General features: G+C 41.4%; 1 protein-coding gene across 9 annotated transcripts in view; it reads right to left on the bottom strand.

Moving 5' to 3' along the window:
* The window catches only part of rims2a (regulating synaptic membrane exocytosis 2a), a 143,056-nt gene that overhangs the window by 91,699 nt on the left and 27,750 nt on the right, over window positions 1–23,607 (bottom strand). For all 9 annotated transcript variants that reach the window (XM_051076339.1, XM_051076340.1, XM_051076338.1 and 6 more), the window contains 2 exons: window positions 22,693–22,903; window positions 11,463–11,755 (listed from right to left, as the gene is read on the bottom strand). In XM_051076339.1, the coding sequence (XP_050932296.1) occupies window positions 11,463–11,755; window positions 22,693–22,903 (504 nt within the window). The remainder of the gene's footprint in view (window positions 1–11,462; window positions 11,756–22,692; window positions 22,904–23,607) is intronic.

Genomic DNA, 23,607 nt, shown 5'->3' with positions numbered 1-23,607 from the left:
CAAAGAAGAGCAGAGAGGAGTCGAGCATATCGATTCGCTGTCTCTCTCGCACTATTCATCCCCTTTTCCCCTGCACTGCTATCATTCCAACTCTCTCCACTCTATCTCTCTCTCTTCCTATCCATTTCTTTTCTTTCTTTCTCCAGCGTGCAATCATAATAACCCCTCTCTTAGACGCCCAGGCAATAAACCAGGGTCTCCCTTCTTCCTGCACATATCTCCCTTGGTGAGGACAAAACCAATAAAGGGCTGGCTTAATTACAGCTGCTGAGTGCCGCCAACACCAGGGTACAACACCATGGGGCTGAGGGTGGGCTGAGCGTGGGCAAGGTGTGACGGGATGTTGAGGGGGATGGAAAAAAACTACTGAGGATACAGTGGAGCCTCAGTTTGACTCCTACACCTAAACCCTCAAGATGCTACTTTGTAGTACTCACAGAACTGAAAAAAGAGGGGATGGTAGCCTTGAGGCTGTATGGAAACGTGGATGGGGACGAAGAAAGTCTAATGTTCTCCCTCAGCAGCTACTGTTGAGAAGCCCTTAAGCAAGGCATTTAACTCCCAGTAGCTCCAGTGGTGCAGCTAAGTCAGCTTGATTTTGCATCTGCAAGGCATTAATGTGTAACTGTGGGATTGCAAAGCAGGGTGTTGCGAGAAAAGAAACTATACTAAAGAAGGGTGAAATCAGGACAAAGGTAAATGATATGTACACTAGAGTGTTGCCAATGATACATCAAGGTGGATACGCCCCCAAATGAACATAAGTGTCCAGGACTGTGACGAGCCAAGGGAGGGACTGCTGCGAATCCATGTCCTTGTCTCTGGTTTCTAGGTCTGCAGTCTGTCTCCTCCTCCTCCTCCTCCTCCTCCTCCTCCTCCTTCTCTCCTCCCATATTCCTCCTACCCCTCTCCTCTCCTTTCCCCCAGTTCTGTCACATCAACATGAATCTGGGGCTCCAGGGGTTCAGAGTCCCACAAGCTGCAGCCTGCTATGTCTGCCTCATCTACAGCTCCGTCACCATGGTGACTGATGCCTGGGTGTTCCTGCCTCCTCTTGGTACTTTCTGTCTTCCTCTCTCTGTTTTCTTTACTTGCTCTGTCTCTCCACTGACCTCCTCTAACTTCACATCCACAATGCTTATCAATACATGCTGACAAGAAGCTGCAAGAGTAGAAATCTGGATGGAAAGTGTGTGTATGCTACATGCATGACACATTTGATGTGAACATTAAATAAAGTTCCTCAAAGCTTTTAGATGTCAAATAATCATGTTAAAGTGCATTTTTTAAATCAATTTTACAGCATAGTGTAATGAAACACACAAAACACTGGAGGTGAAAACTGGTATCTACTATTTCCATGTGTTTCTCTCTGTTCTATTTATTACACAAAAGCTTTATGCAAAATGTGCAGGAAGAGACCTAAAGCAACAGAATAGGCCTCACTTTGAACTGAACAACTTATCAATATGGAAACAAAGGCCCAGGCATGTCCAGGTGCTGTCCAGATCTGACATGTCTAGTGATGAGTGCATCATCAGCTGTGGCTGTGGGTGAAGTTAGCACAGATCTTTAATATTCCTGATAACCACATCAGTGATGTACTGCCAAGGAGAAAGCATTCCCATTTCAGTAGGTTAGCTGCCTTTCAACATCACAGTAGCTTGTTTAGAAAACTGGTTAATTTGATTGCTCAGACTCAAGGAGTTACATGTCTGTTATGTAACACTGCTCTGCTAGGAAATAATGAAAGGATACCCACTGCACTTACAAACACACATTGCTTAAGTAGCTCAATCTAGGTCTGGCCTGGTTTAGGTCTGATACAGACAAATTAGCTGCTAGAGATGCACTGCTGAGAAGCAACTCAAATTTGGCTCTTGATTACAAGGTCTCTTAATTCAGGTTCCATTCATTGTCATTACCACTGAATTAAACATTTTCTGTACAATATGTGTATTTATACTCTCTCTGCTCTGAGTAGAGGGTAGGAAGAAGAGGAATCATGATTTTGACAGCTACGATGATCAAGGGGACATAAATTTTCAATATTTTAGGGCAATGCACATAATGACTAATTACATAAACACGAGTCGTCCTGAAATTTGTTTCAGGGCACAGCAGGGAAATTGCATAGAGAATAGACACTGGAGCAGAGCTGTCTCTCCAGACAGGTAAGAGTAGGATCTGAGATGAATATCTATGATATAAAAACTCAAAAGTGACTTGCTCCACCCTCCTGTCTTTTCATCACAATAAATGTCATGATGTGAGAAAGAACAGCCCTTGTTTCATGCCTTCGTCCGTCTTTTTAATCAGGGCCGGCTAACATCAGGATTAAGGACAGGGAAGATACAGTACATCATCATTTTTATCGATCAAACATTACAACTTATCGCTATGGCTACCCCATCGTCAGAGGGGACAAGTGCAGACATGGGGATGGGTGTGGGAGGGGAGAAAGCCAGGGGGTTTCCACTTCATAGGAGCCTTCGGTGTAGAACTGAATGTGGTGAAAACAAGTTGGTTTTCCTCCCATCTGTACACACTGTAGTGAACCTATAAGCTATAAAATGAAGAGATGCACAGCTGCAAATATGTTGTCACCGCAGGAGGACAATATATGAGACTGGGATGAAGTAAACAGCTGTAAGTATGGAGATGACTCACTAAAATCACACCCAAGACTGTGCGGCCCATTTGGAATCATTAAACAGCAGCAATTTAATATGCTGTGTCTGAAACACAGTGCTGCTTCCAATACATTGCATTTACATGGAAAATCAAATGCAGCTATTCATATCCCACTTATGCTGTGCTCATGTGGGAAAAGACTATAAGATGTATACCACAAACTCAATAACATCCCTTCATATAACAGTCCAACATCAGACACACTTTGGTCTCAGGCATTTCAGGGAAGCAAGTTCAAAGAGCTGCTGCAACGGGGATGTGTTAGGCAGAAGGTGTATGTCTCTGTGTGCGTGTGCATGTGCATGTGTATGTGTGTGTGTGTGTGTGTGTGTGTGTCTGTGTGTGTTTGTGTTAGAGGTGGGGGGTGAGTATGGTTGCAGTTTAAATGTAGTGACCACTCAATTCAAAACCATTCAGGCCTTCTAAGAACAGATCCCCACACCCCATTAGGACCTCTGCTGACGCACACATGCATAATACATGGAAGATGGATCTAAAAGCATACAGCCCATTAGCAGGCCTGGCCCTGGCAAGAAAGAAATACAGAGAGAGAGAGAGGGAAACAGACTCACACACAAACAACCCTGATTGTAAGGATGGCCAAGGTGGCTAGCTGTTGATAAGAGTGCATACTCCTGGTTTGGAGAGTTGTGTTATTATTGTATAGCCATGAAGAACAAGATACTACTTACAGAACCAGAAATTAGTAGACAAAGAGGCTGACACTGGCCGCAGTGGTCCTGGGACTGTATTAAAACTGAAGACGCTGCCATAAAGACTTTCTACCACTTAGTTGTACCAATTAGCCAGTTGCAAATATGATAATTTAGCATTAAAATGACAGGCCTAGTCCTGTCATCAGCTAGCATACACAGACTGTTTCTACTGAAGGATTTTGCAAGAAAGAAAAAAAGGGTAGTGATGGAAAATAAGTTCAATTTAATCAGTCAGATGTGATGATTGCTGGATCACAGTTTCCAGGCACAGAGCCCCCTGTTCAGCCCTTCCAGTGGCTGAGTGTTCTGGCCATGTAATGTGAGGTGGCAGAGAGCCCAGCAATGCTGTAAATTATTTCTGACGGTAGGGTGGGGGACAAGAGGGAAAGACTAGCAGTCCCCTGAGACAGACAGTGCATGGTGTGGGGATACGGTGCCTGCATCTATACGAAGAGAGAAAAAAAGGCCTGCATGTTCTCTCAGCCCTGCGGCTGCAGGGAACGTGGGTCTGTTTGCGAGTTTGAGGCCCTTCTGCAGTCTGCATAATGTGTCTAACAGCCATGCCTAGCCAGATGACCAGGGGCCTCTCCGTGGGGGAACAGAGCATTTAGCAGACTAATCATAATATGCTCCAATACATCTAAGTGAGATCCAACTTCTCTCCCTCTCCCTCTCTCTCTCTCGACACATCACACAAGCACTTCTCTTCCTGCAAATGTAAAAATACATAGGCTTGTACTTTGCAGTAACACACTAGCTAAAAATATAGTAAAATGCTTTTTCAAATAATGAAAATAATCACTGCTCAATAAATCTCTATAAATATATATTAATTCAGTAGCAATTCGTATGTATTATGTTCGTGTGCTTGGTAATGGTTATTAGCAGTTCAGACAATTTTATCAACTCTCTCATACCTGCTCTGACATGTAGCCTATACTTTCACTTGCTCCAAGAATCATGATGGCATGCCTTTGACCATGTAGGCAGCTGTGGGAATGAGGTTATGTGGGTGTGGGTGCGTGCGTGCGTGCGTGCGTGTGTGTGTGTGTGTGTGTGTGTGTTGGGGGGGGTTCCACTCATTTTCATCCCTGGCCTCTTTTAAAATGTACATTTACCCTCCTCACCCCCTCATGTTCTCCTCTCAGGCACAGCAGCAGCAGAGGCAGAGGCAGTGGCAGTACAGCACACATGCTGCAGCAGCGGTGCGCTGGGGCGTACGCGCACGCGCACACATACATACATACATGGCTACGCGCACAGTACAGTCACACCTCAGCATGGTCACAGTCTACCTAAACGGTTCATTTTAGCTACTACCCCCACTCACAAACATTTAAAGGCGGTACATGCGCGCGCACACTGTAAACCGCGGCAGCAGCATCACTGATCGGCCCCATCATCCAGCCAGGAAATATCTGCAGCAGCAACAGTACTAGCCTATACTGTAGGTTGTTATTACGCAGGCTGGCTGCCGATCGATAAACGCAACAACCCCCACACCCCTCCACCACCCCTAGTACTCGTTTGACATACCAACGGGGAAGCCCTTCCTCATAAATCAGGGCATTTCTTTACAAAGGAATCACTCACCCGATGTTGCTCAATGCCTGCTCGAACAGCTCCGTCTGTAAGATGTTCTGAGGCGCCGAGAAAGCCCCGTTGAAATGTGATAAAACCGAGCTACAGAACTGACGCAATGTCTCAAACTGCATTTTCCCCCTCCGTTTTCTTTTATCCTCAGTAAATGATCACCCTTTTTCCTTTCACCAACATTACATCCCAATACCTGCGCTTTCTTCGGACGCCCCCCTCCACACATACACCTCCACAGTATTTTGTTATTATTATCTCCCGGGGCGCATTAAACGCAGAAAAGGCGCCGATCAAGTTCCATATTTCTCCTGCCGCTCCTGGTAAAAAGTGTCCTTAAATGAGACGCATTCCGGGCGGGATCCCTCGGTCATATTGCTTCGGACCTGAAGCGAGAAAAGGGAGGTAGTGCCGGTGCCGGTAACGTGCCTTTCCCTCCTATCGCCGTAGCAAAAATCTCTTCTCGGTGTTCAGGAAAAGGCGAAGGAGCGCCCGAAGGAGAGAAGAAGCGGAAAAGCATCCTATACGGCGGCCAGCAGCATCGCTTACCGGCGCATCAGCTGCTGCCTCAGATTCAACTCATATTTCCAGTCGCCTATGAAGAGAACACACTCGCGCTAACACACACAGACACACACACACTCACTCACACACACGCACGCACGCACACGCACACACACATACACACACACTATGGGTCTGATGAGCAATCGTGCGCACTCTTTGCCATATCTCTCCATCTTCTATCATGCACTCTTCGGGACGCGCACAGCAGCAGACAGACCACAATACAATATAGTGGAGAGAGGCGATGCTGTCGTCAGGGTTTTTTTCCCCTTATATCCCATATCTGGCTTCAAAGCATCAGCTCCTCATCAGTAATAAAGGAGGACAGTCGTAATACCTCTGAAAGGGAAAGTGTCTGTCTGTGAGGAAAGGGCACACATAAAAGGGGGTTTCCCGAGGGATTACTTATTTATTTAATTAACGTTTGCCCATTTTGTTCAGTCAGTGCTTCTGTATGTAACTGTAATCAGCTGAAAAAAAAGTTGGGTTCCTTTAAGCTGCTGATACATGTATTTCTTATTATTAAAACTTTTGGAGGCCGATCAAAGTCTACGTGGAAACACTTTATTATCTATTATGAACCTTTCTGAAAGGGTTTCTTCCATGTAAGCATGAGCAAGAAGACCTGAGCAAGAAGATAAACTGTGGATCTGTGTTTGACATATTCAATATTCTCCTCAGAGAAAAATTATAAGAACCTTACAAATAAGTGGCTTTTCAGCAGTGAGTCAGTGCAATAATGCAGCCTTATATTAGGCAATATGAAAGACAACTGCATGTACAGGTGCATCTCAAAAAATTAGAATATCATGAAAAAGTTCAATATTTTTTGTCAGTTAATTCACAAAGTGGAAATTGTACATATTCTAGACTCATTACATGTAAACTAAACTGTTTCAAGGATTTTTTTTTTATTTCAATGTTGATAATTACATCTACAGCCAAGAAAAACAGAAAATAACGTGCCTCAAAATATTAGAATATCTCATTTCGAGTTTGAGTAAATCACTATTTATGCAGTATAAATACCACTGCTGACTTGACAGCTGTCCAGAAGACTCTCATTGACACCCTCCACAAGGAGGGTAAGCCACAGAAGATCATCACTGAAAGGTCTGGCTGTTTGCAGAGTGCTGTATCAAAGTTGACTGGAAGGGAAAAGTGTGGTAGGAAAAGGTGCACAAGCAACAGGGTTGACCGCAGCCTTGAGATGATTGTCAAGCAAGGCTGATTCAAGAACTTGGGCAAGCTTCACTGAGTCCAGAGTCCAGAGTGGACTGAAGCTGGAGTCAGTGCATCAAGAGCCACCACACACAGATGTGTCCAGGAAATGGGCTACAAGTGTTGCATTCCTTGTGTCAAGCCACTCCTGAACCAGAGACAATGTCAGAAGAGTCTTACCTGGGCTAAGGAGAAAAAAGACTGGGCCGTTGCTCAGTGGTCCAAAGTCCTCTTTTCAGATGGAAGTAAATTTTGCATTTCATTTGGAAATCAAGGTCTCAGAGTCTGGAATGGAGTGGAGAGGCACAGAATCCAAGTTGCTGTCTAGTGTGAAGTTTCCACAGTCAATGATGATTGGGGTGCCATGTCATCTGCTGGTGTTGGTCCACTGTGTTTTATCAGGTCCAAAGTCAATGCAGCTGTCTACCAAGAGATCTTAGAGCACTTCATGCTTCTGTCTGCTTAAGAGCTTTATGGAGATGCTGATTTCCTTTTTCAGCAGGACTTGGCACCTGCCCACAGTGCCAAAACTACCGGTAACTGGTTAGTTGACCATTGTATTACTGTGCTTGATTGGCCAGCCAACTCGCCTGACCTGAACCAAGTATTGAGTGAATAAATTAACATACTTTTCAGAAGTTCGACATTTCTGCATTATAAATCCTTTTTTTGATTATGAAAATTTTGAGATACTGTATTATTGATTTTCATGAGCTATAAGCGGTAATCATCAAAATTAAAACAAAAAAGGTTTGACATATTTCACTTTGTGTGTAATGAACCTAGAATATATGAAAATTACACTTTTTGAATTAAATTATAGACAAAAATGAACTTTTCCACGGTATTCAAATTTTTTGAGATGCACCTGTATTGCATAGAGCTGTGATAGGACTGTGATAATGTTATCATTGCCATTATCAACCTCTATCAAGACATTACAATCATTAACTACTAATTCCTAGATTAAAAATCAGCATCTGGTATAGCAAAATGTAAAGCTTATGCAAATATACTACATGACATACAACGTCAACTGGATTTTTACCATGTATAGCCTACCATTGCCTTATTTTTGTAGGTTTTGTCATCATGTCAGCTGCAATATGTTACTATGACATTATCAATGTCTCTTTTCCACTCAAATGTCCCAGTAAGCCGCAATAATGACACTGAGCCTGAATGCACAATACAGGATGCTGAAACTAAAGCAGTCAAATGAAATTCAGCCATTATTCATTTTATTATATACACTTGTGCTTTTCCTACTGTGTCATGCCAAAATGTCTTTCTTGAAAAAGAGCTATTGCAGAGATCTGAGGATGTAATAAGCTGCTGAGACCAGCTTTACAACTGAGCGCACAAGACCAAATCAAATAAGTTCACACACTAATCATATTATAACCACTTATTAAGTAAAAACTAAACTAACCGCTAATGTTATTAAACCAACTGTGTGTTGTAAACATCCAAGAGATTTTGAGGATTTCATTTCTAGTTCAGCTATGACCTGCTGCTCTTCCTGTGGTTGTACATTATGTGTGGTTTTAAAATGCAAAGAACCATAATGGACATTTCAGGTATGCTCCCTTTGGGTCTCATTTCCAAATAAGTGGTTCAGAGTTAAACTGAGGACTGCTAATGTTTCTTGCCTGTTAGACTCCATCCAAAGTTTTGAATGTTGTAGCATCATCAGATCACAATAATTTATGAATATAATCATAGGAATGATGACCAAAAAACTAAAAAAAAACCTGAATTCAATGTTGAGGCTCATAAGGCAGTGCTATATTATTGATTGACAAGGTATGTGCATAGATCGAGGCCTGTTTGGGTACATAGGGCTGAACTGAGGCAAAATAGGTTAGATCATGAAAGTGATGATGAAACAAACTGTGCAAAGCTACTCTATACTGGACTGGGTTGGATGTTAAAGAGCCAGTCCAAGTTGAATGTGTTCTGCTTCCTCGTCTAACACTTTTTTGGCAAGCTTAACGTTTCTTTTGCCTGGCTGAATGTGTTAAAAAAATGCAGAATCTGAAGAAATTCCACCAGTGAGTATGTTCCAATCCCAGTGTAATCGTTGTTTCATCAGCCTCACCCAACACTGCAGCTGTCCCAGCGTATCTGTGTGTTCATTCAAATGACACCTCAGAGACCAAGATAAATTAGAAGCCTTCCCAAGTTATTTCTCCTTATAAATAGACTGTCAGCTTTTCCCCCTCCTTTCTTCAGCAGAACACATCCAGGAGTTAATTTAAACATTCTTTAAGATTAATGAAAGTGGGTTTTGGTGCTTATGCAGTGGGAGTTCTATTTATGGACTCTCTGTGATCCATCATCAGCATTATGCCGTGAATTTTAAGGCAGTTAGTTTCCTGTTGTGTCACTGCATATGTGGGCAATGCCAAAGCAAGAATCACTCCATGGTACCACATCCACCTCTCTAGCCATGCAATCAATTAATATACAGTGGCAAGGGCCTGGGCTGGAACAGACAGTGACTGGCTGACTGAATGCTTGGAGCACTCTGATCTATAGTTTAATTTATAGTCACTCGGATCATCCATTAAAGCACCTCTAAAAAATAAGCCATTTGAACATACTGCAGTTTCGCTGAGACACAAAAATACCAGTATCCCACACTGTTCTTAAAGTTTTATAGTACTTTACAGTAGCTTTTGTTACACTATGTAGTTACAGATGATGCTGTGTGCTATCTAGGGTTTGTATTCAGAGCATAGATACATAATGGATGGAAGATTTGACAGGAATAGCAGAGGAACAAAATTGTACCTAGACAAGAGAAAATTGCCTATTTTCAAGTTATAACAATGCTTCTGAGTGTGTGTATGTGTCACTATTGCACAATAGCTTAATTACACTTAAAGTATGAACACTTGCATCCAGTGCTTGGTGCTTGTTAATGACCAGGTATGCTGGATATATCCATCAAAACATCCATTTGGAGCAAAATATCAGGGTATTAAACCAAACATAGATTTTCACCATGAGATCACAGATTTCTGCAGATTCTGTGTGTATTAAGAAGTAAATACAAGGGTGCAATGGCAGAGAGAGGATACACAGAACTAATTGTGTGAGTTGTGTCTCCAAACACACTGTGGGCACAGGCTTGTGTATGCTGGTTTTTCCCTGCAATAGACAAAGGAGTATGTGACCCGCCAAATATACCTGACCTTATATATATATAAGGTGGTGACCTATATAAGGTCAGCATATAGTCAGATTCACCTCAGTTTCCTACTGCATATCACATAAATTTGAGTGTGCCTATACAGAATGTACCCTCCCTTTGGATTCAGGCTACCCACTGGGTTTGTTCACCACTGAATGGCACAACATGTAGCCCACATTCCCTAGCTTCCCATCGGGAAGTCTGCTCTCGTTGGCAGGGAGGACCAGCAGAGAGACAAGGGCATCTGCTAGTCTGTAAGACATGCTTGCTGCGACCAACCAAGAGCTGTGGAAAACAAAACCTGATCTCGCAGCCTTACTGTAGCACAAGAGAGAGATAGGGGGGCATGTACCCTTCCAGAGTTTCAGTGCTGCCAATGTGACCTTAGCTATTTCACTTGAATATATTATCCAAGACTGAGGACAATTTTAAACATTCTGGGTTAAGTCCCAAGTCTTTATCCGTATGTACATATCCACATATAAGTGTGGACAAATTCAAGTAGAGTCTAAGGTTGTTATGGAGTTAGCTTACATGTGAGAAAAATCAAATAAGGACATGAGAGATGGAAAGATTTTCTGAAATGGCTGTCTGCCTTGCTTTCTGCTGAGCAGATAAATTCTGGAGTGTGTAGATCCTGACTGTAAGTTTCTCTTCCTTCCTTTAGAGGAAGAGAAAGGAGCCCCCATGTGGACATCAAAGAAACTACTTTACTTGACACCGGTATCAAGAAATAAGCAACCAGATACAAGATTCACAAGCACAGCATGTCCGTGTTGTCAGCAGCTGAGAGTGTTCAACTCAGAGGGGGCATTTGGTGCATATGACAAATGGAACACAATGTTCTGAATCATAATTAGGCCTGTGCTCTCTACCCCAGAAACATCTTCATTTTCAAGCTTTGCTGTGCCTAACCTGGTTTATAAACATCCCTAATGACAAACCAGTTACTCAAGTTTTAAAAAAGGTAGAGATAATATAAATTCTTGCAAGCACCCTTCACCTGCCAGGACCCCACCGCAACTGAACCTGGCCTTGCAACCAATCTGAGTTCATATGTGCTGGTGTGCTGTATGTGTGTGAAGAAGAGAGAGCGAGTGGGTGGATGACTGTTGTAGAATTGCTGAGTTAGTGCCAGTATCTGTGTCTCTGTCTCCTTTATAGACCTCATGAGCTCCATGTACGAGCAGTTTTACATGGGGTCCTGACTGGCTTGCTAAGAGACACTGCTTTTATGCTAGGCTAGACTCACTGTTCTGCACTACCAACACAACAGTCACATAGATCAGTGCTAATGCTAAAAGGCTCTTATGCAGTTATGTCCAAGCACCTTCATTAGGTGGCAACACATGCAAGTTCTTTACTTCTCTGATGCATTATTCCCTGATCAAACAATCTACATTGCACAATAATTTTTAAAATAACCCATATGGAGCATGTAGGTGTAGTCTTTTTTCACACATACAACTGACCTGTCTATGGGTGCGTCACCTGGTCCCGAGTACCTCAGTCCTGAACCGTTGTCAAGGGACCCCTGTCTGGGCAGGAGCCCACCGTGAGGTCTGCTTCTGTCTGACGCTGGTGTCAAGTCCCCTGAGGCTCCCTGGTAGGGGTACAGGGACGGGTCCTGCAGTTTGGCCTTCTTCCCCTGTGGCCCGCCCTCAAACACGCCCCGAACCTGACCAGGCCCCGAACCGTAGAACCACGCCCCCGATTTGGTGAGGATTTCTTGTTGTTTTCGGCACAAGTTGCATACCCACATAACCTGCAGTGAAGAGAACGGGACATGTTAATGGTTTGGAATGGTGATTGACAGGCAGAGGTTGTCTTATATAACCTATGATGGAGTGATTTCTGTGTTTGTGTTATGTAAAGCTGTAACATAACTGTGAGGCATATCACTGTTGCTGGGTGAAAACATTTTCACTTCTAAAATGTGAAATTTTCAAAATGGAAAAAATAATTAGCAAACTTAATTTTGAGTTTTCACCCCACAGGTACAATATTCATAAACAGCACTGACATTTCATGTTGATGAGGTGAATGATGAAATATTTACACATGCAGCAGCCTTTGATATCATTGAAGGTAAGGTGATATAGATTCAGTTCATTATTATAGTATATTTTGAGTCTGTGAGTCCAAATAATCCCCCGTAGATCCATGAATATAGATCAAACTATGGTTTACATTTCACACATTTATTTCTATTTGTTATGATGCAGTACAGCATTGTTTCTGGTTAGCAAACTGCAACAATGCAGAGCCCACATGACTACTGATTGCAGAGAACATCACTTAATGACGGTACAGTAAGTAGAGGTCATGCAATTGCATTTAATGCATTGTGATAAGATAATGGAAAAGCAAATTTTTTCTTTTGTTATGCTCTTCAAAGACTGGAGGAATGGAGGTTTTTACTGCTGTGATATCGTGCCTTTATCTACTCTACACTGCAGCTCCAGCAGCTAGCTCACAACACTGGTGTCATAAATCCAGGGGGTAGACAAGAGCCCTGATCACTGTACACACGTTCACCTATACACGCACCGACACGCACACACACTATATGGTAAAGCTTAAGCCCTCTGTTTCAAGTCGTCCTGGGGAGAAAATTCACACAAGATGACTTGTGTGACAGTCATGCATGCTCCAGGTGACCACACCTGCCTCGTTAACAGCAACCGACTTAAAGTGATATCTAAGTGTTTCTGAGTGGACTAAGAGCTTGCCAAATGATTGACAGGCCAGACGGGCCAGTAGGGCGGCCAAGAGCTATTGCAACCCCCACCCTCACCACCCCACATTCTCCACCTTTACAGTCCCAGTGCTGAGTCAGTGCATTACTGTTATTAGTGTGAGCGGCCCCTGAATGCTGCCTCACCCTCCCTCAGTCTGTAGCTCACCATTTTTTTTTTCAGTAAGCCTTGAATCAAATAAAAATTGACTGATATGTTATTTCTAGATTAACTGAACTCACTTAAACTGTTTTGGTCTGCACAGTTACTGGCTGCAGTGGTTCAAGGCTGGATTTGAAGCCATAGCATAAACCACAATTGCTTATCTCAGTGGCTGGGTGGACCTGAAGCACAGGGTGACACAAGGCAGTAACTATGTGGAAGAACTGACCAAATGATTAGAAGGGTTGGAAACCTGTAGCACAACATGTTGTGCAAGTCTTTGCACTACCACAAAGATAAAAATAAGAATTTTGGTGGGGTATGTGGGTGGAGAAGAAGGAAAAGCCAGTCATCCAACCCAAGAGATCAGACATGTCTGTTCATGAGTTGGAAGTTAGTGAGAGATCAAGGCCATGACACTGAACTACTGACTTAGTCACTGGTTGGTCAGGGTAGGGCAAAATCTGTGAGGGATTTCATAAACATACATTTCATTACACCCTCCTTGTGAAGCTCCCAGCTGGCAGCTTCCTACATCTATCACGGTGGATCTCTCATCGCGTAAAACTGGCATTTGGAATCAGCAGTAAATGTAGAGATGAAGTCCACACCTACAAACTACAATTCAAAGCTTTCAAGCATAATTTATTTTCAGGAGAATTTTAAAACCAATAAAGCCATTTTCAGTTTGGACATTTTTAAAATTATATAAATAAAAAATTACAGCAACGTAACAAACAAGTACCTCGGCAGGTCAACAATGGTTGAAACTTTGACTTTGACTGAATCTATGTCCTTGAAAAATGTAAACTAGCATGCGACATTCCAAAGGTTGGCATATGCTGTTCACTCTGCTATTAGTACTGTAGGAATATCCAGATATTTTGTCTCTATGATGCAGAACGAATGAAACAAGCGGAAGAAGGAGCTGTATTCTTGCTTTTAAAGCACAGAAACAGAAAAAAATCACCTGGGTAGAGGGAAAGGAAGCCTCCCATCTTAAATCTACAATCTATCTATGATGAATTTCCTCCGTTACATTTGAAACATGGTGCAAAAAAGTGTCACAGTCACACCACAAGCAGCATGTACTGGACTATTTGATATTGACACACCAGGCATTTATGACCAGCTATCAATGTTACAGATGGGCTATAAGTGTGCTGACACACAATGGAAGCAGGGAGGCTACAAATTGTGCTTTATGTGTCCCAGAGGAGTGTAGCCAGTGAGGCCATGACTGCCTCTTTAACTGGGGTCATGGTGAGAGCTCTGCAGTGAACCGTGAGTCATCGGCTAAGACCCACGAGCCACTAAGGCCAGTTTTCCTGCTAATCAACCACACATTACTTCCTGCACCTGGGAGATACACACATGTACATACTTACACATGTGTCAACCTGCACACAAACTCTGATTTGATTGATATTATACATTGAAATGAAATTATTATTAGTTATCTTTCACTATTATTTATCCTAAGAACATAATGTGATACGCATTTCCATGTTTGAGCTCTGTTCCTTTTGTCTCATACACTCTGATTTCTTCACAGAAGACTGCTGCCTATGACCTACATATTTACCCCACCAAACTGCAATTAACATAGAGTCAGTTGCTGTGCACCTCTCCAGTCTGCCAATAATAATTAACCACATTCTCAACCCTCAGCTTTTATCTCATCAGTGAATATCTAATAGCAAATTAGTATTAAAAAAAAACAGGCCAACAAAAATGTGCATGGGTCCAGTAAATGTTAAGCACACTGAGCCTCAGTCATCAATACTTGAATTTGATTTGCACTTTGGAACAGAGTCAGAATGAAAATTGATGTTTATACAGTATATTAGGCAGGAAGAGCAAAAGTAAGGAAAATGTCACTGCTGAATGCTCATATGTTCAAACCATTACATGAACTGAAAAATAAAAACAGCTTGATGACAGTGCACTTTTGAGATTATCCAAAGGGTTTTATGGGGTGACATGAGTCCCAGATGTTAAAAAGTTTTATCAAATGAAAGAGAAGCATGTGGAATGCAATTTGAGCTATAAGGTTTTTCTTAGTTGAAAAAATTAGCTTAGACTAAGGATATTATAGGATTATTATTATTATTAATAAATTATTTTATATTAATAAAATTTGATTTTGCAGTATATAATGCTACTCTAAATTAATGTATTCTCCAATCTCTTAGATCTTAGGAATAACCAGGATCAAAACTTGATCTTGCTTTATAAGATATTAAGATTAAGATATTATATGTGACAGTAACAGCTTCATTCATTACACTTTTTTCTGTCTTCACTAGCAGAGACATTACACAGCATGAGGCTGGTAACCTTCCAGTCCATCTAGGGGAGTAGTCCAAAGACAGTGTGAGCTCATACCACATTAACATGAAACTCTAATAGCTCCCTAATAATCCCTAACAGACCACATCGACTCCACAACAGATGCATGTATGTGCAGCCTGAGGTATGTTCACTTTCACTGCAGCCATTCTGCCGAAAACTCTCCAAATGCATGCACTCGCACACACACACACACACACACACCCCTTTGGTTTAACTTTTCACAGCTGAGCGCAGGAAGGGGGTTGGGGGCTGTGGTCCTCAGGCAGGGCCATTTCTCCTTGTGTTTGTACATATCAGTCATTGAAATAGTCATTGAACCTATAGCTAAAAATAGAAAGCTAAAAACCCATCTCTATCACACGTTGCAAGCACCAGGAAGATATATACTTTATTAGATGTGCTATAAGCTGTTTACTGAGGCACTGAATTAAGGGAAACAAACACCCAGTGCCATGGGATCAATAAATAATTTCCTTTCTTATACTTTCTCTTCAGACCGAGGGTGTTTTCATTGATACCAGCAAACATAATCTTCCAAAAAATGTGTGTGTGCTTAGCACAGAGAGAATAGTAAGAAGCCAAGGATGTCACCAAAGGACACACTATCTTTGACAGGAAACATTTATCTATCCCAAAATGATGTGATAAAGATAATATGATTTAGATTTTGAAAAACACCTTTCTTTGTGATGAGTAACCCTGCCCTTTATGATACGTACAGTATACTACATATAACTGTATAGAAAATAATAGGTACACATAATATGTACCCTCCAACAATGTAATTTACATGTTCCCTTTTTGTCTTCTCCATTCAAAATTTGCCTGAAAGAGTCATACACACATACACAAACCAGCCAGAGTTGCAGTAACAGAGAGCAGTGAGCTCTCTCTTGTGGCCATTAAACTGCACTACAGCATTACTTAACAGAAGCTCCTGGGTGAATCAGCAGTATCCTTCCAGGCATATCACAGTGTGCTCAAATGGAAAGTCAGTTCTAATGTTAAATTAAATCAATGACATTTTTACATTCATTCATTTTACATTCATTCATTCAACAGTATATGTAACAGAATTGCTAAATTACTTCTCTTGATTTCACAGGAGGCTCTTTAAAATTCAGAGAGGGCCTTTGTAGTGATTGTCATCGCTGCCGCATTAATTTTGTTTGAGAGTTAAAAGAAATAAAATAGGCATCCTGGTGGGCCAGTGTTTTAAGATGCATACAATGTAACCATAACCTCAGTGCTTTTCTTCCATCTGGGATCTACACATTTCATATCTTTTTATTTCGCTCTGCCTCCTATCAACTATTTAATAAGGGCAAAAATGCCAGAAAGATCATCCTCAAAAAGAGCTGAAGTAAAGCCTAGAGATGGCACATACTGCAATATTGATGTGGCGGTAAATGAACTGTCATAGGTATCATATTGCCTTGGTGTGTCTCTCCTTCACCTGAACTGAGGTGAACTGAACCACTCATTAAAGACTCATTGTTCGGGGAGTTGAGTGTTCCTCAGAACATCCTAGTCTGGAGTGAGTCCAGATTGAGCACACAGGTATCAATAAGGAGACTATGTACTATATATGTCCAGAGTAAATTATTGTCACAAGTAGGGGCTACACTGTGTGTGTGATGGACTGCAGTGACAGACAATAAAATGCACATATGTATGCATATCAAGACAGGTGAAAGTCTGGATTTTTAATATTCAGATAGTGTATGCCCTTACATAGGTTTTCCTCTAAACATGTTTTCTACATCATAGGTGCATAATGTAGAACCCATAAAATAATCAAATAATATAAATATGATTCCATGAAAGCTGTATATGGAGTTAGGCTTTTGAGGCAGTTCTCCAGAATGAAAAGTTTACAGGGCATTTTGGTGTGATTCATTAAGCGGCCAATGAGAATGAAAGGGGAGGCCTACATTCACATGCTCCAACACTGGCTGCACGTGGTGAATTACATTTTAATGAGCTTCTAATTTTAGTGTGCGCGCCAGTAATAATAATAGACTTTATGAATATTTATGTTCCTTGTTTGAAGTTCAGAGACAGAGGAAGAGGAGGGGAATACTGTAGCGATCCAAAATATGGTTTTACATGGAAATGGCTGATGTCTCTCAGATCCACATCCTCTCCCCTTCAGCCTCACTGAGACCGATATAAACGTGTTAATTTTTTATTATTATTATTTTTTTGGACAGACATGCCTCGAGCTCACTGATGTAATTTTGGAAGCAAAAATTAATATTGGTAAAATACTGCATTGAAAACACTGAAACGAAACGAAATGTTCCATGTTCAAAGAGAGGAACGCGACTGAAATCGTCTAAGGACAGGTTTACTAAGAAGAATTACAGCAGTATTCCCCGAGAGTGCTGAAATGGTCACATTCCTGACAAACAAAATGACCGGGTGCAGAACGCGATGCAGTCACAGCCTCATGCTCACTCAGCTTACCCATGGTGCCACTGAGAGAAAACTGTGTGTCTGTGCAGAAAGATCGCCGTCAATAAGTCCTTATAATGTAGTGACGACTGTCCGCAGCCCCTGCTCCTGAAACGAAGAAACTGCTCCGACCTTCAGCACCGCGGACAGCTCCAAGTCCAGACAACAGGCTGCCTGCTGGACAGCGGCAGCTGAAAACACCGTGAAGGTTATACCGGGGACTCAACTGACCACGTCCGATCCAATAACACAAACACGGTCTTCTTCTCTTTCTATCAACAGAGTAATTACACAATGCAAAGATGCCAAGTCATTTAAAAATGACAGATTCCAGTCTTGAATCGTTACAGTGCGTCCGTTAAACCGTGCAAAAAAATCCCAGACTCAATGTCAGTAGGTGAGCCGAGCTAGAACGCGTCAAATCACGTTATGGTTTCCCACCACCGCTGTATTAGTTCATCTGTAATACAGAGTCAGAGCTGTGCCGGAGTTGATGAGAGCTCATTACAGATGCGGCGCGTCCCAGCTCTGCTCCCGCCGTCCAATAGAAAGACAGAGAAACGCGGTTACGCAGAGAACTGATTGGCACAGTTTTCCCAGTGTTCGCATTAACAAGCACCCATTGTCATTTTCGACTAACACTGATCTGTGACCAAATCCCGATCTTCAGTGAAACACGGAACGCAGCTGCTGTCACCGCCATCATCATGTACGTGTTTTTCCTTGTGGTCCCAGACAACTGCAGGACCATAAAACCATAGGGCCAGGATTCACCAAGTGTGAACGTGAAAGTGCTAAAAACCGAAGCTGCGCCCAGGTGCTATGGGAATAACTGGTTTGCAGATATGGATTGAAACGACTTGAAATGCTTACATGTTAGAAAATCAGTGTTAATTCGTCAAGACGATGTGAGTAATACTGTCTTAGGGGTGTTTTAGCTTTTAAATCTCTAACAAACAGCACGCATTGAGTCATACAATGACCAAATCAGTAAAGCCATATATTAGAAATGGGGGTGTTGTCAAATCATACCAAGCTCCCAAATTATCAAGTTATCAATGATCAGTTGTCAGTAAACCTATGCCCGCCATCTTTACCATGACAGACATGAAGTATTTTGTCTAATATTAGAGAAAATACAACTAACGAGGTAGCAATAGCACCCTGTAAAAGTCCTTGTACAGCCAATTTGAAAATGCAGAGGTGTGCATCTCTTTGCAAACATTAAAGTCTCAAATAGAGCTGAGGAAAATGTAGACTTAGAAATATGTTTTCAAGCTTTGCAGCGTAGGGGGACATTAATTTGGCATGTGATTTTCCATCACTTTTAACACATTATAACACCAATGGTTTACAGTATGTGGGATGGAGAGAGTCCAAATGGTATCTTTTAATGATGCTAATGATTTCTGTGATGCTGGACTCACAAATCTATTTTATTTACTGCAACAACGTGCTATTCACTAATATGCCATTTAAAATAAATAAATAAAAATGCCATATAAAATACTTCTGTTCTCCCCCCTCTATTTTATAGCAGAAATGTTGAGGGGCCAAGAAGCACATGTAATGTCTTCAAGAGTTGCTTTAATCACAAATGACTTCCTCCCCGGAGACTGTTGATTCCTCAGGACCTTTTGAAGCCACATCAGAGGAAATGGTGGGGAGCTCCACCGCTACAAGCAGGGATTCTGAAGACTTCACAGCACTGACACACAGTTTATCTATATCAGAGGCATTTTATATTTTCACTCCCAAAAAGTCACTCTTTACTTTGTGCTTCAAGTATCTATAGTAGTGGCTAAGCTACCTGGCACAATTAATGAGCAGTGATTGTTATCAACACAGATATTTTATCAGTGTTTTTCTATTATTCAACTTGTGATAAGACACAGTGATTAATGTGACCTTATCAAGTGTGTCATAAGTTCAGCTTTATACAGTTATTGAGCAAGGCCCTTCATTTTTCAAAGCTTACAATCCTTAACCAGCTGTTTAACTCTGAGTCCCTTATAACATATTCCAGTGTACCACAGGCCTGCTAGTTGTCCCAGACACAGAGACTTGTAAATATTCAATGGTGTTTCACAGAACAAGATCTCTCTCGCCACTGCTGTCACCATCTGTGAGAGAGGGAAAGAGTAGACGGATGGAAAAAGGACAGATTTCACCACCACCACCTCTTTCACTGACACACAAGCTTTTAGAGAAGCTGGTTCAGCACACCAAAATGTGGTCCCTTGTTGGTGGCAGAGTAATCAAAGCTTCTGTCCATTTGTGACTACAAGCATGATCACATAAACAATCAGCAATCGTATCACAACAGGCTACTGTATCACAAATCTAACCAACAACTAATGCTCTGTGTAGTCCTCTGTATTGGCTAACAATGTACAGTTGGCATAAATCAACATTCACAGCCCAAATACATCCTACTGACCTCAGCAGATCCCCTATCTGTATAAATTCTACTCTTTGTCAGAATGCCCAAATATATATTTCAATTCCTCTATAATGGATTCCTATAAAATGGAGTTCAACCAACCCTCATCACCTATGCTATAATTTTGAACAACTCACGGATGTTTACTAGGTTAATCTGCACTTCAGCTCTTCACAGAACTGTAAAATAATCTTTTCATCTCGTCTCAGCTTAACAACCCCGAGACACTAGACTCTATTACCAGACAAACAGAGAACACTTTATATGGCAGTATGCCATCATATGTGTATGACTAGTCTATGAGTAGTGAACTAATGCACCTCTTTATACATCCATCATACTTCCACTATCTATTCTGCTCATTTCCATGCAGGTTCTCTGAACTTCCATCTCCTGCCATAAATACTTACTCTGCTCCCCTGCTGAAGACGAGTCTATGTATAAGCAATTTCTTGGATTTTCCACTCATTCTGAGAGTACATCTGCAATAATATTTTAAATATGGTGAGTTGATCTTGAATTCCAAGAGGCCAGGCCACCACAAGGTAAATAGTGGACGTTGCCTCAGAGGCACATCCCATGGCTTCTCTGCCAATGCCCCATCACCATCTATCGCCAGCCTGCTGCCACTGTCATACACAAACACCATCTGTACAACACGGTAACCGATCTCTTAGCTATTATCTACTGGGGAACAATGGCAGCCTGTACAACTGGAGAGAGCAACAGCGCAGCGTTCTCCCAGTGTTTTTGCTGCTCTGTTGTTTCGATGGATTTTGTTGGTTTGTACCTCTTTCCAGTGTGGGCTATAGACTGTATAGTTACTGAGATATAGGTATGAGATATAGTCAATGAGATATAGGTAACCCCCAAGGGGATTCATTATCGTCATCAGATCAGTCATTATAGCTTTCCCTTTCTGATTTATATTGTTCCACACATAGCATGTAGAACTACATGTTAGCATTGGATTTGGATAGTTTGGATAGGATGTATGATTTCATTGGTCAAAGTTCTTTCGATGAAGTCTGGTTAGTTAAGCTTCTTCCTTAATCTCCTAGTTGGAGTTATTACAAAACAGTATCAATCCAAATTAGCTGTATGGGCATATTTAACCAATATGGTTACAGCAAGGATGTAATTCAAATGCCAATATTATGCTTAAATAGGTACTCCAGGAAATTAGTACTTCTCCTATATAAAGTTCAAGGACAGACAAGGGACAGATTTTTTAAAAGTCAAAATCAGTAGCAACAAGCTAATTTCAAAAATGATGGATGCCACAATTCCACAGCACTACACGCCTCCTACATTACACTAACTGTCTGTTAAAAATTTTAAGTCTCAAGCCCAAACTTATAGTATATAACTCCAATGACATCATCAAGGTTATTTTTTCAAACTTTGTAAAGTGCATTTTAGAGCCACAGAGGATATTACGCAATTGTTTCCACAGTCTGACTAGTACTCCTCGTGACAAGTAAATTAAGCTTTATGTGTAAAATCAGTAAAATTGGTGAAGTGCTGCCTTAATGTGGGCTTTAATGTCAGCCTCATTCCTTTATTCCTTTTTAGGCGTTATCCCTCTTAATTACTGTGTTTTGTCCTTTAATACCATTTGAATCCCTATTTGAGAGAGACTATATCAAAAATATTTTTTACCCTTTTGTTGAAAACAGAGTTTTTTAAATAACCTCATGTTTATTCAGCATTTATTTCAGTATAATGTGAGACTCACAGGGAAACCTGATAAGGACTTTTCTTGACTTTGTCATGTCATTGTTGGCTGCTGTATGTGTATATGTACATATCATAGCATTTCATGAACAATGCTTGTGTTCAGACAGAGTCCCAAGAAACGCAGAAAAGGATTTGCTAACCACTTTGTCCTCCTGTTGCAATTCCATGAGAGCAGGAATGCAGGAGAAAGAGAAGAGGGGGAGGGAGAACAGGAAAGAGAGGGAGAGAGAGATTGTGAGTGGCATTAGTAGGTCCTGGTAGCATTTTTACATACCCCAACAGCAAAGGATTGGATGGCATCACATAAAAACACTCAAGCTCATGGTTCAAATTTAAGCAGTCTAACACTAAAAGCTCTGGCTTAGTCTGAGGGTAGGATTTGACAGAGGTTAGTTAGGCACTGGGGTGCCACATAATATAAAAGAAGGCTTCGGGTTACTTTATGGGAAAAGAAAAGGAGGAAGAGTTCCCTCCAGTGGTGAAATTGAACAACTGTAAGTTAAAGTAAACATGGAGAGAAAATCTACAGCTGAGAATCAACACATCATAGTGAACAGAATTAGAACAAAGGCATGCACAGAGTCTCTGACTGGAGCTGATGCTGATAATCTGAAAAACATTAGTTGCCATTAGAGACAGCGTTGGCTCAGTTCCCAGATTATGATTTCACTGCAATGTTTCATAACCTTGGATTTCAAATAGTAGTGTAGGGAGAAATTTGCCAGAGGGTGGGACATCTGTATGTGTGTACATGTGTGTTATGTGTCCTTATAAATGGAGAGGGCCGAGCATGCGAGCCAGCGTTACCTTATTTGACCGCAGAGACACTCGTCCTCCGCACCGAGCACAGAATTTCGTTTGGCAATATGAACAGAGGTGGCCACAGCCATCGGCAAACTTGGTTTTGTGGCATATCCCGCAGGTCGGGGCTTCGCTCTTCTGATCCTGAGTCTGCTTAGACTCCTCCCCCATCTTCTTAACCTGGTCCTTATACGATTCAAACTGCTGGTGCAACTTCCTGTAAGCAAAAAGGAAGGACAGATGTTAGGATAATGGAGATAAGGTTTGTCAGGTTTGTAAGGTTTGTTCATTTGTAGAGGGACATGTATATAGCAAGGACCAATGTTACATTTCACAGTATTGACCCCCTTAAATGATTTGTAATGTGCATCCTTTGATGGTGCTTTAAAATACACAATTATAAGAATGACACTGACCTATGGACACATTATATACCATTATTTTATCCTGTAAATTTTTTAGAGTAACAACTACAGACAAACTACTATAATGTTTGATTTTTGTGTAATCAGTCTTGGCATATAAGATAAATTCATATTTATTTTTCTGTTAGTCTGTCTGTTTAGTGTAACTGGCAGACAAATGTACATGTTTCTGACAATCTTGCATTAGAATGATCTGTATTGCCACTGCCCTGAAACATGTATTTAGTCCTTTTCTCAAAATCACACTTCCATAATCAGCTCCTACTATCAGCTGACTAATTGATATAACCTCAGACGTGAGCAGTGTGTGAGATTTTGAAAGGAAAAGCAGATACCATGACCTCAGACAGAAGCTTCAAAGCTGAGCTCCTCCTTTGATACAGCACCTCTCCCAAAACAGGGGGTGGGTATCAAATTTGCTTTGCAAGTTTAAGAACATCACTTAATTCCACTTTCTCAGGTTGCCCTGTGTTTAATGAATCATTTGCACCTGTGT

Source organism: Lates calcarifer, linkage group LG15 (assembly GCF_001640805.2).
Source record: "Lates calcarifer isolate ASB-BC8 linkage group LG15, TLL_Latcal_v3, whole genome shotgun sequence".
In the NCBI taxonomy this organism is placed as follows: Eukaryota; Metazoa; Chordata; class Actinopteri; family Centropomidae; genus Lates; species Lates calcarifer.
Note: the sequence above shows the minus strand (reverse complement) of the source record. Positions and strands in the feature narration are given on the sequence as shown.